The 14,320-nt window shown below is 32.8% G+C and overlaps 1 protein-coding gene across 5 annotated transcripts in view; it reads right to left on the bottom strand.

Moving 5' to 3' along the window:
- Positions 1 to 14,320, bottom strand: part of LOC129758392 (hemicentin-2) — a 970,424-nt gene that overhangs the window by 371,557 nt on the left and 584,547 nt on the right. For all 5 annotated transcript variants that reach the window (XM_055755895.1, XM_055755894.1, XM_055755898.1 and 2 more), the window contains one exon: positions 802 to 969. In XM_055755895.1, coding sequence (XP_055611870.1) covers positions 802 to 969 — 168 coding nt within the window. The remainder of the gene's footprint in view (positions 1 to 801; positions 970 to 14,320) is intronic.

Below are 14,320 nucleotides of genomic sequence, written 5' to 3'. Positions count from 1 at the left end.
CTTAAAAGGAAATCTTTTTCCATTGAGATTCATGGTGTCAGTTAGTTTAATTAGTATCGTCACATTTCCCCGCATTAAATAATCTATTATTGCGTTCTCAGCATGAGTTAAATTTTGCTCGCGTATAAATTTTTAATGCCTTTTGCTGCCAGACATGCTGAGAACAGTAGCGTCCATTACCAGGAGGCTCAATTGAGCCTTTTGGTGTAGGGGAGTGTGGTGGGCCGCTACAAAAAAAAAAAAAAATTATCTTAGGAATGAAATTCCTCCATATGATGACAACCCTAAATTTTGTTTATTCCATAAAATTTTTCCATAGATTTTTATGAAACTTCAGCTTTGACATATGAAAGTTATCAGTTTTTAGCATTTCCAATGAAATTATACGGAAGTATTGCCAAAAAAACAGAAAATTAACCATAAATATAAATAGGCGCGTTTAGCCCGCCGGGTTTGATGTTCGGCAATTTTGACAACAGTTATAATAAAATCAATTTCTCAAAAACGGAAGGAGATTTCAACAAAAAAATTACTCCAATGTATAGAAAACAGATGTCTGCTCATGTGTATATAGTTTTTTTACACATATTCGATGCAATATTTGATTAAATCAGTATTCTGCTTAATAGGCGCATATAGCCCGCTCCTCCCCTATTTTGAAATAAAAATTAGCGGATGAATAAAAAATTCTAACATAAGGAATATAGCCTCCCAAAATTTGTACATTGATAGAATTTGTTCTAAACTACCCCAGACGATCAAACATCATTGGTTGAATTTGAACAAAATTTCGAAACTCACCTGACATTCGTAGGTACCGTGATCCCTCCGCTGGACGAACTTGATCTGCAGGGTCCAGGTGTTGGAACCGGGCGTGTGCAGAATCGCAAATCGCTCGTCGTTGGTGTACATCTGGGCCCCGGAGGACAGGATGTGCCAATCCCGGCGCCGGATCCAGGAGATCTGGTTCTGCGTTTTTCGTAAGCGTTGAAGGTTTCCAAATATGCGGCAGAAGACGAAACGAAACAAAACAGTTCTCAATTAATCACTGATGCTTCCGAGGGGTTATAGATTTTTTCGTTACCAACATTGATTCAATATCAGAAAAAATAAAGAAACACAGAGAAATTTCGACCGAAAGATATAGAAAACAAAACAGAAAAGTACAACCAGATAAAAGGGTATTTGATTTGAGCGATTGTTGGCAATAAATCGCGGATTCGCCAGATCAAAACTCAGCGTCAATAAAAGAAATAAGAAAGAAAAAACGGAAAACTACTACGGGAAAGTGAGAGGGAAGGATGAGTGGAGAGAAAGAAAAAAAAATTCGTTGCCGACAGTGAAGTTATAGTGTATAAATTTATCGAAATTGGATTCGGAAAATGGTGCAAACGTAAAAAAAAACTGGAGCAGCTGTTGGATTGCTGGGGATGGCCAGAATGAATTATGCGATTCGAAGGGGGGAAGGAATAGATTGATGGATCCGGACGGAATAAAACTATTTCGTAGATTGTTATAGTTTGTCGGTGAGTTGAATCGCAGCAGAAACCAAGCCGCTTTGAGGGAGCAGTTTGAGAGAATTTATATTTTTTCAACTGTACCTACATTTTTATTCTTTAAGGGATGTTTCTTTCTCGTTGTCATGCATCCAATTGTTGGATAAATGGGAATTTGAGTCACAATCATCATCATCAGTTTAGGGGGGGAAGCCAACTTTTGCGGCTTATTTTTGCATGCATTCACAATACTGAACAAAAGATGATCGCGTCATAAAAATATGGTTCAATCAACTATTGTGAATTTTATGGGATTGGATGGATGACGGATGCCAAAATGGTTAAGTGATTATAGTTTCTATGACAGAACTAGTTTGCATTCAAAAACACAGTTGAATAGAATTCATTTACTTCGATAGATTGAAAACATGAAATTTTTATTAAAAAATAAGCTGGGCTATGTCACTTATAAATGATGAAGTATTTCTACTTTTTTAACGTTTTATAAATGACACTTTACCATCCATCTGGCATTCGTGTTGAAAAAAAAAATTAACATTGGAATTAAAATATATTTTTAAACATGAACATGTTCTTTCTTAGTTTTAAGCGCTATTTATCAAATTTGTCATTGTTTCTGTTAAGGGAATTTTTGTTAGATTGATATTCTTTTTTTAGAGGTAAACAAAAAAAAACTTTGTCGAAATTTTTGTTCTTTCCAAATAAGAAATCAGAATTGGATCTAGACTAGGAAAGAGAAACCTTTTAAAGTAACGGACCATTTTGATTTTGAAACCTTTTTGGCGAGCCGCACACAAAATTGTATTTCTTTATTTTTATCAGAGCTTTGCGTCATTGTTTGGAACGACAAATTTTTGGCGAAAACATAAATGAAAAAGAGTAAATTGAAGGAATTTATGAGTTTGAAAAAATTAAATTATCGCCCTTTTTTTACAAGTGAAGTTCATAATATAAGCCGATTTGAATAGTTACTTCAACAATTCTTAATCATTTTTGAGTACCATAAAACGGAGTTACATTGATCATTTTTTTCTTATATTTGTCGATTTGATTTCTGTTAAGAGGAATGTGGCTTGTTCCAAATTTTTAAAACCAGTACTGGACTCCTATGAACGTAAAATATGGTTGCAGAAATTTATTGAATAGCTTTAAATATGTTTGAAAAATTGATTTCGTCTTTGTTTAGAATTTGATGCTTTGGGGTGGCATTGATCAGTTTATATTTTTGACGGTTTTAACGAGTTTTCATAATCATAAAAGATACATAACACCATCATAATATTGACAAATGCTAGCCCGAGCAGACTTTTATAGCAAAATTATAGCAAATTTTGCTATCACACCTTGAGAGCCAAACTTGCTCTCATTTTGCTTGACATAAGGTGGTACACAGCAAAAATGAGAGCAAAGATTTTCATACTTGGTTAGCAAAGTGATACCAAATTTTGCCATAACTGAGACCCTAACTACAGCTTAATTTTTGAAAGCTTGAAAAGCAAAATGATGTCAATATAAGGCATCACAAAATTTTCAATGAAAGCAAAATTTGGCTTCAACATACTCTCAAAAATTTTAAAAACGGTGTATCGAGAACAGTAAACATTGCTAACCACGAATGAAAATCTTTGCTCTCTTTTTTGCTATGTACCACATAATGTCAAGCAAAATAAGAGCAAATTTGACGTTCCAGGCGTGATAGCAATATATGTTAAGGTTTAGCAGTAAAAAAAAATCAAGTTTAAGTTAGTATCGTCAATTCGCAAGAAAAATTTCGCTAGTCGACTAACCGCCTGAATGTATACATAAAAATCTTGAATTTCGCATAAAAACAAAATTTGCTAATAATAATGCGCCTCTGTGCAGACAACGCATGAGAAAAAGATTAACCAAGCATAAACCACAGTTTATTAAAACGTGTGGTATCTACACACAGGCGTTTAAATTAACACGATATGTTCTTGAGTTAGCAATTTTTATGGAGAACGAGCCTGTTAAAAATCTAAGATTCTCCTACTTGGATTAATTTTAAAGCTTTTTTTCCTGGCCCAAATTAGTCCTCGTTAGTAACAAGTTTTTATTTTTACCATATCCCGAGCAGATTTTTACGGCAAAATAATATTTATTATACCTTGTGACATGAATTTCAAGGAATTACTTAAAGCGCCTGCGCTTATGCAACAATAAGAAAATTCTGCATGACTTAAGAATTCGCCTATACATTAAAACGAGATTAACGCTTGTAAGAATTTAGAGATGGTTCTATTTCAAGAAATTCATTATACTACGTGTAAAGATAATTTAAAAATTTATCATGTAACTTGGGGTGCGAATTGATCCTTTAGGTTAACAAAAGCAATACATTGCAATACGATAAAACACATTTTGAAGATAGTATTGCTTTTTAATTGTGGATGAAATTTTAATAAGCAAATTAAATTTTTAATAAAAGTTCTTCAAACTTATGAGATTATTGTAGTTCAATATTTCAGAAACTATCTTTAGAGATAATTGGATGATTCAGTAAAATAGGAAATGCCTCAATGCTAGCTTCGAGAAAAAGCGCAGTTGTCTATGTGATCAATTTTCAAATTATTTTTTCGAATTCAAGAAGTTTAATTTAAGCAAAGTGTTTTAAAAATAAGAACAAATTTGAATTTTACTTTTGATGTAAATTGAAACATAAAGAAAATTTATGATTTTGGCAATTTCACTCTTATCCAATATAAACGCCTTTGTAAAGTCAACGCAATGACAAAAGTTCTAAATTAAATTTGCTTTTCTTGTGCAAATCATTGCGCAGCAGTCTTCCTGAAGCGTTTTAAAAGTGATTAACGGTTGTAAAATTGTTTCAATTACACTTGTCAACAACAAAAAAACGGGAAGAATATCAAAAATATACTCACATAAAACTTGATTGTGAAAAAAGCTGACCTTTTTATAATCCCTTGCAGCTTAGTTTAACCTATCCTTCTTTCTCGTAGCATTTCTGGTCGATAGATATATAAAACAATTGGAAATCGCTCATCCATTTTCGGATAGATTTTCATCGCCGTTCCTTAAAATCGATTGCAAAATTGAAGTTTGTCTGTAATATTTCAGCGGACAATCAATAAATCGTTTTTGTACAATTACCTGTTGTTCCATGTTGTTGTTCGGTTCGTTCTCCAATCTCGCAGTTACACACGTCAGCGAGATGACCAATGAGGAAGTATTGCAGCCAAGGTTGGGACTCTGTTCGCCAAGTTCCTCGACAAACATACGAATGAAAATGAAGCCATGGATGGCGGTGAATCCGAAAGTTTACGAGAATCTTCTTCATAGAACAGCCAAACCAGAATCTGGAGCGGCTTTTTAGTATCATCTCCACAGACGTGACTTCTACAAAAGGAAAAACAAATGTAAATGTGAAGCTAGGAACTTTTGTTGGACCTTACCTTGCATCTCCGGGAACTAGGAATGGATTGAGAAAGCGATCTTCACCAGCTTCAAAGGTTACGCAGTTTCCGGATTCGGTATCTTGATCATGCAACCCAACCGGAAATCGGTGACCGCATTTGTTATTACTGCAGGATCTTCATGTGAGTTGAGGTGATAATCTTCTCCCGAACTGCTCCAGATTGCGGATCCTCCGCCCCAGCCGACTTAATAACCTAGAACAATTGCTGTAATTAATAACGGGTTAAAGGTTGGCCATCAAATATCGAACACTGGCCCGTACTTACTGTTAATCTGCCCAGGGAATATATTGCACGTCGCGAATAGCCACTGTCTACGAACAAACGAAAAATATTGACTATAAAACAAAACAAATTATTAACCCGCGTCTGTTTTGATGCGAACCAAGGTGTGTATATATTCAGGAGGTGTTACCGAATATCGAATTCCCGATTCAGCCATTTTGGCTATGCAACTATGCGGAACTCATGAAGTTTGTTTACCAACAAACCACCGAAAAGCTGAGCAAAAAATAAACAAACTCATTGAGAGCCCCGCTCACTCCTCGCCTACTTACTTTGAAAGTCGGAGAACCTAGTGTATTAAAAGACCTTGATGCGAACCATGCGAACTATTTTCATTATTTCTAGCGTAACATTTAAAAAGGGCGAAACTAGCAGTTAGCTCGAATCGAGAAAAACGCGTTTGAAAATTCGGAACACCTATTCAAATCCTATTTATAAAATCGACCACTTTTTGTTCAACAAAATCAAAAAATGTGCATTATATTCACTTATTGTTCGATGGTTATCAAGAACTTTAACTTTTTTCACGTAATTCCAGAGATTTTCGAGTTTCGCCTTATTATTGTTTTCGATTTCAGTTACGCCTGCAAGTTTCGCCCAATTGATCGGCCGTTTTTGTTTTGGTTTTGAAGTTACGCCCATTCATCCTACACGCAAAAACTAATTAGGCCGTTTTGTCACACACGGTCAACTCAGTTACGCCTTTTGGCTCTACACGAATAGAAAAATTCACTCCATTTTGAATAGACGTAACTTCACGTTCCAACGAAAATGCATCAACAGGAAGTTTCGCCCAATTGAATTTTATCAATTTTTATTAAGTTTTAAGTAATTTTAAAATGAAACCGCGTTTGATAGGTAAAGTGCAACCGCGTGCATCCGGAATGACCGTTAACTCGATTTGTTTACATTTGGCAGTTTCGCCCTTTTGAAATGTTACGCTAGATTTTGTCTTGCAAATGGACTATACAAGTACATTATATGCCTAGCATTCATTTCGTCGTTTCCCGTGCATTAAAAATTTTGATAATTTATAATTTTGATTATCGCAGTAATTCATTATAAAATAAAACGAAAATTACGAAAAAATTATCATGAAAACAAAATCTGCATTTGTAAGAAACTGATTATATGAACTTTTGTTTTGCGCGTTTAAATTCATTTTTTATATTCGTAGAATGCATTTGAACGATAAAATTTCGTCCTTTTTTAACCACAACTACAAACTAGGCTGAAAAATACAATTCCATCCATTTTCTATTTAAATAAACTATTGAAATTTTAGAAAATCAGTAAGACTAGTCCAAAAATCAATATTTTGCCAATTTTTTTTAAATTATTAAAGGGTCCTCTCGGTTTTGGCAGAAGTACAAAATCGAACGGTGTTCTGAAACAATAATTTCTAATGGTACTCACTGGATCAGTGAAGTTTTCAAAAGCATCACAAATATGTTTTCACCACCTTTAATGTTATTCAACTATACAACAATAACAATACAAATTATGAAAATTGCACAAAGTAACACAACAATGACATAAATATAAGAATAATTTTAAAAATATGATCACGGATTTTTAACAGAACAGTTTTGAGAATGAAAGTCTTAATTATAACGTAAGAATTTGTGAAAAGTTTTGTTGGATAAATAAAAAATGTATTAAACAGATTCAACCAGACGTTACAAAATTTGCCGAATAATATTTTTGTAAATATAATTTTACTTTGGTATTCTAAAACAATTTGAGGATACCTTAACGATGCCAAGTTTTGCTATCATCGCAAATTGGTTTATGCTTAAATTTTTATTTAAAATTTGTGTTTTGCAAAATTAAATATGATTCAATGATGAATAAGTTTGTTTTTGGGTTATATACAGCAAATTATGCTATAAATTTTGTCTCGTGTTTATATTGTTTAAGAAAAAATTGACACCTACTTTATGCCTTGTTTTGCTTTCAATTTAATTCTAAACCAATTTTTGCTGACGGTTTGCTGTTGATATCAAAATGTGGCCTCAGCTTGCTGTCAAATAAAAATATATGAAAGCTTAATTATGCCTTAATTTGCTCTCGTACAAAATTTAACAACAAAAAATGCTATCAGTTTGCTGTTGACACCTTATAATGGTCTCAGTTTGCTATCAATTTGGGCATCAAAGTCTGCTCGGGAGTTTATCATTTCTTAAGGAAATTCGAAACAAACGCAAATGATATAAAACTTATCATGGAACTCTACAAAATTGAACACAACAATTTTGGTGGCTCAAAGATACTTAATTTGGAACTTTTAGTTCAATGAATTTTGAGATTAAACAATGCTGTATATCGGCGTTTTTTGATTTAGTTTTCTTCGAGGTCCAAAAAAACAACATCGTGGTCCTTAATATTTCAAAGCTTAACAACAATTAAAATCGAGAGATGGACAATAATCCTGCATAAATTAAGGGGCTTAATTGTTTTAACATTACCTACTTTAAAATTTTAACTGGAAGAAAAAAACTGAACTTTGCCTTCATTCAATTCCCTAGACCCTCGCACTTTTGCCCTTTAACATTTTCCTCAAAATTTCACCATTTAATAGGGTTTCTGACCTTTTTTCTAGCCTGATTTACTCTTGGAAAATGTTCAGTTTTTTAATATCAAAAATATTCCTCAAAATACAACAAAAACTACACCAAAACACCATTTAATAAGGATTTAATTTGAACTCTCATATAAATCATTCCGCTTTGGTTTCATCAGGGTGTTTGTTTGCGAGCCTTCGAAGAAATAGATATTTCAAGATTTGGGAATTACATTTTAATACAATTATTACTTTTGAAATTTTCAGAAACAAACCAAGTTTTTCCCAATTTGCAACTCAACTTAAAAAATTTTAAACGTTGAAAAAAGTTTGAGATATTTGAACTTTGGATGTAATTATGGTTGATTATTTGGGAACATTTCATGTTGATCAAAGTTACCCCTGTGATCAATGTTTCCCCGTTTTACGGTAATTTAATTTGTTTTTGTCAATTTAAAGTTTTTCACGAATATTTATTCATACTACAGAAACAAAATTTGCTTCCCGTTTTTAGTTAAAACGAAAGTTTTTGAAGGTTTTTCTATAGTTTGTAAAATAATTTGTACCGTTTTCTAGTAAAAACCCTTTTCTGTACAAATTGTTGTAACAATTTGTCATTCCTTCAATTAAAAAGATTCAAGAAGCTTAAAGTAAGAAAAAATATATTTTTTGAAAATTACTGTCTGAAAAATTCGGGAATCCCGAATTCTCGGGAATCATCGGTTCATTTCTAGGAATTCCCGACATATATGAAATTATTCCTCTGGAAGCCTGATAGCCTCCGGAACCATTCTTATTGTTATTTTTGAAAATGAAATCATTCAGAAGTCATTGAGAATTTGGCGATTCCTGTGGCAGTGGCATTTTGCTGCCATTTGGTGCAATTTTTCATTCAAATAGTTAAGTATAAAACGATTAAATGTATTTCTACACCGTTTTCATTGAACGAAAGCCCACAACACGTCGAAAAATATATCTTTGGAAAATCGCTCAGCAGTTTATGCATATTGCGATGTTTTTTCGAAAGTAACATTTATGCACTTGTTTTCCTCTGGCTTTGAAAGCGAAATGAATTTCAAAACCTAAAAACATATAATGGGGCCTATTACATAAAACGAGTCGAGCAACTCGACTCGACTCCAGTCACTGACGAGTCGAGCAAAATGTCGTATTATGGTAGTCGAGTGAAACTGCTCGAATGGCGACTGTCATGTTGACATTTTTCAAACCGCTTGAAATATTTCCTCATGTCAAATATCCGCAGGGGTGTCAGGTGTCCTGATCTTTCAGGATTTGTCCTGATTTTCGAGAGGCCTGATATTGTGATATCAAAGTCATGACCTAGAAAAATTTCATAAACGATGGAGATTGTTTTACTTATTTTATTAATTGTATCGAATAATTTATTTTTTCTTATGATTAGTTACAATAAATGGTAATATTCTTAGGCTGATGTCAAGCTGAGGTGACAAGCAACGCTTTGGGTTCTACGTTCCAATAAGAAGTTGTTCGGGAGACTATCAATTAATTACAGGCCAAACTCTGCTAGTACTCTCCCGGAAGGATTCAGTTGTTACGTTCTTTTCGAACCACACATTATTGGGAATATTATTTGGCTGCTGCTAGCACTCTCCCGGAAAGGTCCTGCTGTTGCGTGCTGCGCGCCCCACATTCGGGGTGCTGCTGCCAGCATTCTCCGATATAGGTTCTTGCCGAGGATCAGCTCTCGATTTCGATTATTTTAACCTAAGGTTGCAGAATTTTTTCGACTCCCATCCGGACCTAGCAATTCCGGGCATTTTTTCAAAAAAACCTGGCAAAATCCGGGCATGGATTTCAATTTTTCCAATCCAAAAACCTGGCAAAAGCCGGGCAAAATTTAGGTGTAATTATGCATAAAAGCAAAGAAAAAATGCGAAAAAAATTAAATTAATATTTTATTAATGTAATTGCAGACTTCCAAAAACTTTTTGGAACACTTAAATATTTAAAGGTTTATAAAAGTAAATCAGCGAAATTATTTGAAACAACCGTTGAAAATTTCCATACCGTTAATTGATTTTGCTGAAACTTACTCAAAAACTTTGATTTTCTTTTGATTTTTTTGTGAAAATTGTGAAAAAATCCGGGCAATATCCGGACTTTTTGCACGATATCCGGGCAACCGGGCTGGACCGGACTTTATCGAAATTTTGCATCAAATAACCGGGCAAACCCGGATAAAACCGGGCAATCTGGCAAGCTTATTTTAACCCCATCTGCCCACTGCCCAGGGGTCTACAATAAAAGAAATATGGAAATCGAACGAAAATCAGAACAAAAGACCAAAATATTTACCATTAGCTAATTAAAGCATTTTGGCGAATTCGATGCAGCTCTCAGGAAACGGTACCGTGAAATCCACGAGGCATGCAGTTTTCTCAGTCAGTTCAATTTTTTCATGCATTGGGAGACGACGTTCATTTTGCACATTTCATTTATTACGGATTTTTGCGAACGATTTCACCGAATAACTAAAAGTTTTAGAATTTGCGGTCTCTCGAAAATCAGAACAAATCCTGATAAAACAGGACACCTGGCACCTCTGCTGCAGGACCAGATCAAAACAAACTTGGCTCGCTTAATCGTGACAGCTGAGTCACGAACTTTCAAGCAGTCGACTCAGTCGAGCCACTCGACTGAAGTTTGACTCGATTCTACTACTATAATGCCAAAATGGGTCAATCGAGTATAATGACTCGTGACTCGTCTTATGTAATTCGCGATTTCGAAGCTAATTTTTGACAGATCGTGTGCGTGCAAAAAAATGTAAACAAACAGGGGGAAAAACTAGCTAGTAATAAATCATTATTTTCTCTGATTTGGTTAGGGTTTTTCAGAAAATGATGGATACAAATTTAAAGTAGAAGATTCAGAGATTATTGTGAGCTACAGGAAAAAATGTATATGTTCCGTGAAGCATCGCAAATGGACAACAAAAAAAGTCAATTTTTTACTACGCCAAAAACTCTTCAGAGTATTTCACATATTTCTGAATGAAAACTCAAGCCAAATGCACATTTTCAATTGCAGTTTGTTAAAGAAGAAATCAATTAACATTCCTTCAAAATTTGGGGAAGAACCAACAATTGGTAAGCTAGAATTTTTTTATTCGAAAAAAACATAAATTTTTGATATTTTCTATTAGGTTTCCTTCTGCAGCTGCATACAATCAGGCGTAATAATTTTAAAGCTGTAAGGCGGATTTGGATATTTGATGGTGGTAAAAATGCCATGGAAAAAATATATCCTTGAATAAATACACAATTTAAGTTTACTTTGACGGTATGCAATTGACATCGTTCAATGGTTATATCATGTTTTGTACTTTATCGGACCTTATATGATTTTTTTGGAGAAATTTTTATTAAAAATTAAATTTATACAACCACTAGCCGAAAAAAAAAATAAAAATTAAAATTTAACACTTTATACTGTCTTAGGCTGAAACTATTTAATTTTTTTATAACGTATTTATTAAATGTTACAACTAAACCAAATCCAATAGTTAAAAGTAACAAATTGTTCATGCATACAGACCGACGAGAAGCGCATAAAGTTTAATTTAAAGATATGATACACCAATATAGATAATTGGAAAAAATTAAAAGTTTAGAAAATGAACGAAAAGATTGATTTACATGTTAGTTTTTTCTGACCAACTAACTATTTTAAAATAGAGCTATCAGATAGAATTGACTCTTCTACCAGGCTAATTTATTCTAATTTAATTGAAAACAAACTTAAATTTTTCAAAGGAGTGTTTTTTTTCATAATCATTTAGATTTATGAAAACTTAACTCGAAGCAATGTAAAGTCGTCTATAATTTATCGTTCACCCAGAATGTTGCTCACGCTTCATCGTACTACCCCAGATGGCAGCAGCGCAGCTTCGAAATAGTGGATGGGGCCCAATGTAATGTGTTTTGTAAAATGTTCAGAAAAAAAATTATATAAGGCTGGAATAATCAAACAAGTTAAAAAAAATTAACCTCTTATTGCATGAATGAACTCTTTTTTTGACTTACTCAGGTTATTTTATAGTTCGTTTGAATGTTTTTAATTTATCAGTGTTGAAACTAGTTTGATTTATTTGATTGAAAAAAGTTAAAAAAATATTATGAAGAATACATTTTGAACAAATTATGGGCTTGTATGCACGAAAACTTCGATAAGCTGTATTTGAATCAAAATGCATATATTTTACATGCTTTTGAATATTTCTCGGGATCCCGGGTGTGGACGCCACTGCAATTGAGCCAGATGCGGTCACAATTTGTTTTTATTAGTGCTAGAATCTAAGGAAATACGTAGAAACGACAATTGCAAAGGATGAATAGATAAAGTAAAACCTGTAAAAAACAACAATAAGGCGCGAAGGAAAACGTGTTTAAAGGCTTGAGAAAATAGTATCGAAAAGTTTGCAAATTGAGAGCCCATTAGGGAATAATTTAATTAAGTGAAAATTGTACTGTGAGTTATTGCTATTGGCATCAAACGCTAATATAACAAAATTAGATTATTTGCAGAACAAAGTTGAAGTTTAGAGTACGATCAAAAAGTAAATAAAACTTAATAGTTTCGTATCGTTTTCTACCTGTTACTACTAATGTAAGTTCTCAGATCAAATTTAAAACTTGTCAATAAATAAAAAATATTTCAGTTTTGAGCTGCATTGTAAAAAATCTGCTACAAAAGGTGGTTTCTAAATTCGATCCGAACACCGGGAATTCCCGGGAAACAGTCAACCAGATTTCCCAATTTCCGGGAACGGAAAAATGGCCGGGAAATGGACACTCTACTGTCTTCCAAGCGTTGAATGTTGAATTGATATTGAAATTCTAAGAATTAAAATACTTTTTTTCTGTGCACATTTTCTTAATTAGTTTCTCAATTCAAATTTTGTCCTCGAAGACCTGGTTTTTTCTACAAAAGGAATATAACTGCATTCGTATTTGATGTTCCGTATGAGATTATTGAGTTAGGCAGTAGCAAAAAGTCTATTTCGCAGTTTTCTTAATCAAATTTCGTCAAAATTTAAGTTTACATTCCTAATTTTTTATATAAGTTTTTTTTATAAGGCCAATACATTTCAAATTATTGAATTCGAAAATGAAATATCGTCGTAAGCAAAATCTTCAAATCGAGTGGGCATAAAGTGATCGACAATAAAACAAAAACTTCATTAATTATTGATTAGAAAACAACTGCCCTGATACACATTTTATGGGTAAAAGTTTTAAAAACATGGAATCTTTGCTTAATAATTTTTTTTTTACATTTTATTTATTCAAGTTTCTAAAATTTGTGTGGTGCAAGAGTAGAAATGATTTTTTTTAATTTATTTTAACTGGCCTTCCTGACTTAGTCATGTCCAGAATACGCACTATTACAAGTTTCTCGAATTTCTCGAATTAGTGCTTTCATTTTGTCTTCTTTTCATTGTATGGAAATAAACGACTGTGATCAATACTGGTTCAGGTTATTTGATTTAATAATGGATTGTGTTTCATTTTTTTCCTGCAGTCTTTAAAATTTCTAAAGCTGCATTGAATATTTTCAGTGGTGTCGAATTTTTTCGACTTTCTATGTTTAAAAAAATAAAGGAAATTCAAACTTAACATTCGAAGGTTTTGTACTTAAAACCTGAATCTGGATAATCCACAGAGATTTAAAGATTTACATAAGTTAATGTACTCCACAGTGACCTAATTATCAAACAGCTTGCTGGCAAAAATAAACTTAAATTGTTTCAAATTCTGGAAAATACAGCTTGAAAAGACAGCATTACCTAAAATATCCTTGAACTGTAGGATGAAAACAATTTTTCTTAATTTTGTTCCAGTTTTTGTATTTTTCAATTTATTATATTGCTTGGTTCAAAGTTTAAACGACAATTAAATATTTTTCTTCTTACTTTTTCACAGTTAAATTTCAATTTTGTATATTTTGACTACTCTCTCTGTTGTTTTATTCAATCAAATTTGTATTTCTTATTTTGCCGTTTAAATAAGGTTCATCACATGAAAAATTTGCACCTTTTACTGCAAGTCTCAATAATATTAACCTTTTTTTTCTTCAAATGTGATTGAAACCGTATCAACTCTTCAGGTTAATATATGAAAAATTCTAGTACCTACTTACAGTTTCCAGAAAAAAAAAAACAATACATACATATTTTCTGTACTCATCAACAAGATTGCTACAAAATAAATCTGTATTTTTGCAATAACAATCTGACTTAAAGTGATATTACATAAATATTCTGTGATGGGTTTCTGTGTTCCAAATAACTGAAGTTTCTTTGGAAAGTCATAAAAAGATTGAGTCTTCTTACATTTTACTTGAGATAATCACTAAACATTATCAATCTTATCATGTGTTTCCAAAACAAAGCTTAAAATTCATTTTTTATGTTTTATATTTCTAAAATTCTGTGTTCTGATTCTGTGATTCAAAAT

The sequence above is a fragment of the Uranotaenia lowii genome, chromosome 3, assembly GCF_029784155.1.
Source record: "Uranotaenia lowii strain MFRU-FL chromosome 3, ASM2978415v1, whole genome shotgun sequence".
Classification (NCBI taxonomy): domain Eukaryota; kingdom Metazoa; phylum Arthropoda; class Insecta; order Diptera; family Culicidae; genus Uranotaenia; species Uranotaenia lowii.
This window is presented reverse-complemented; position numbering and strand designations above follow the sequence as displayed.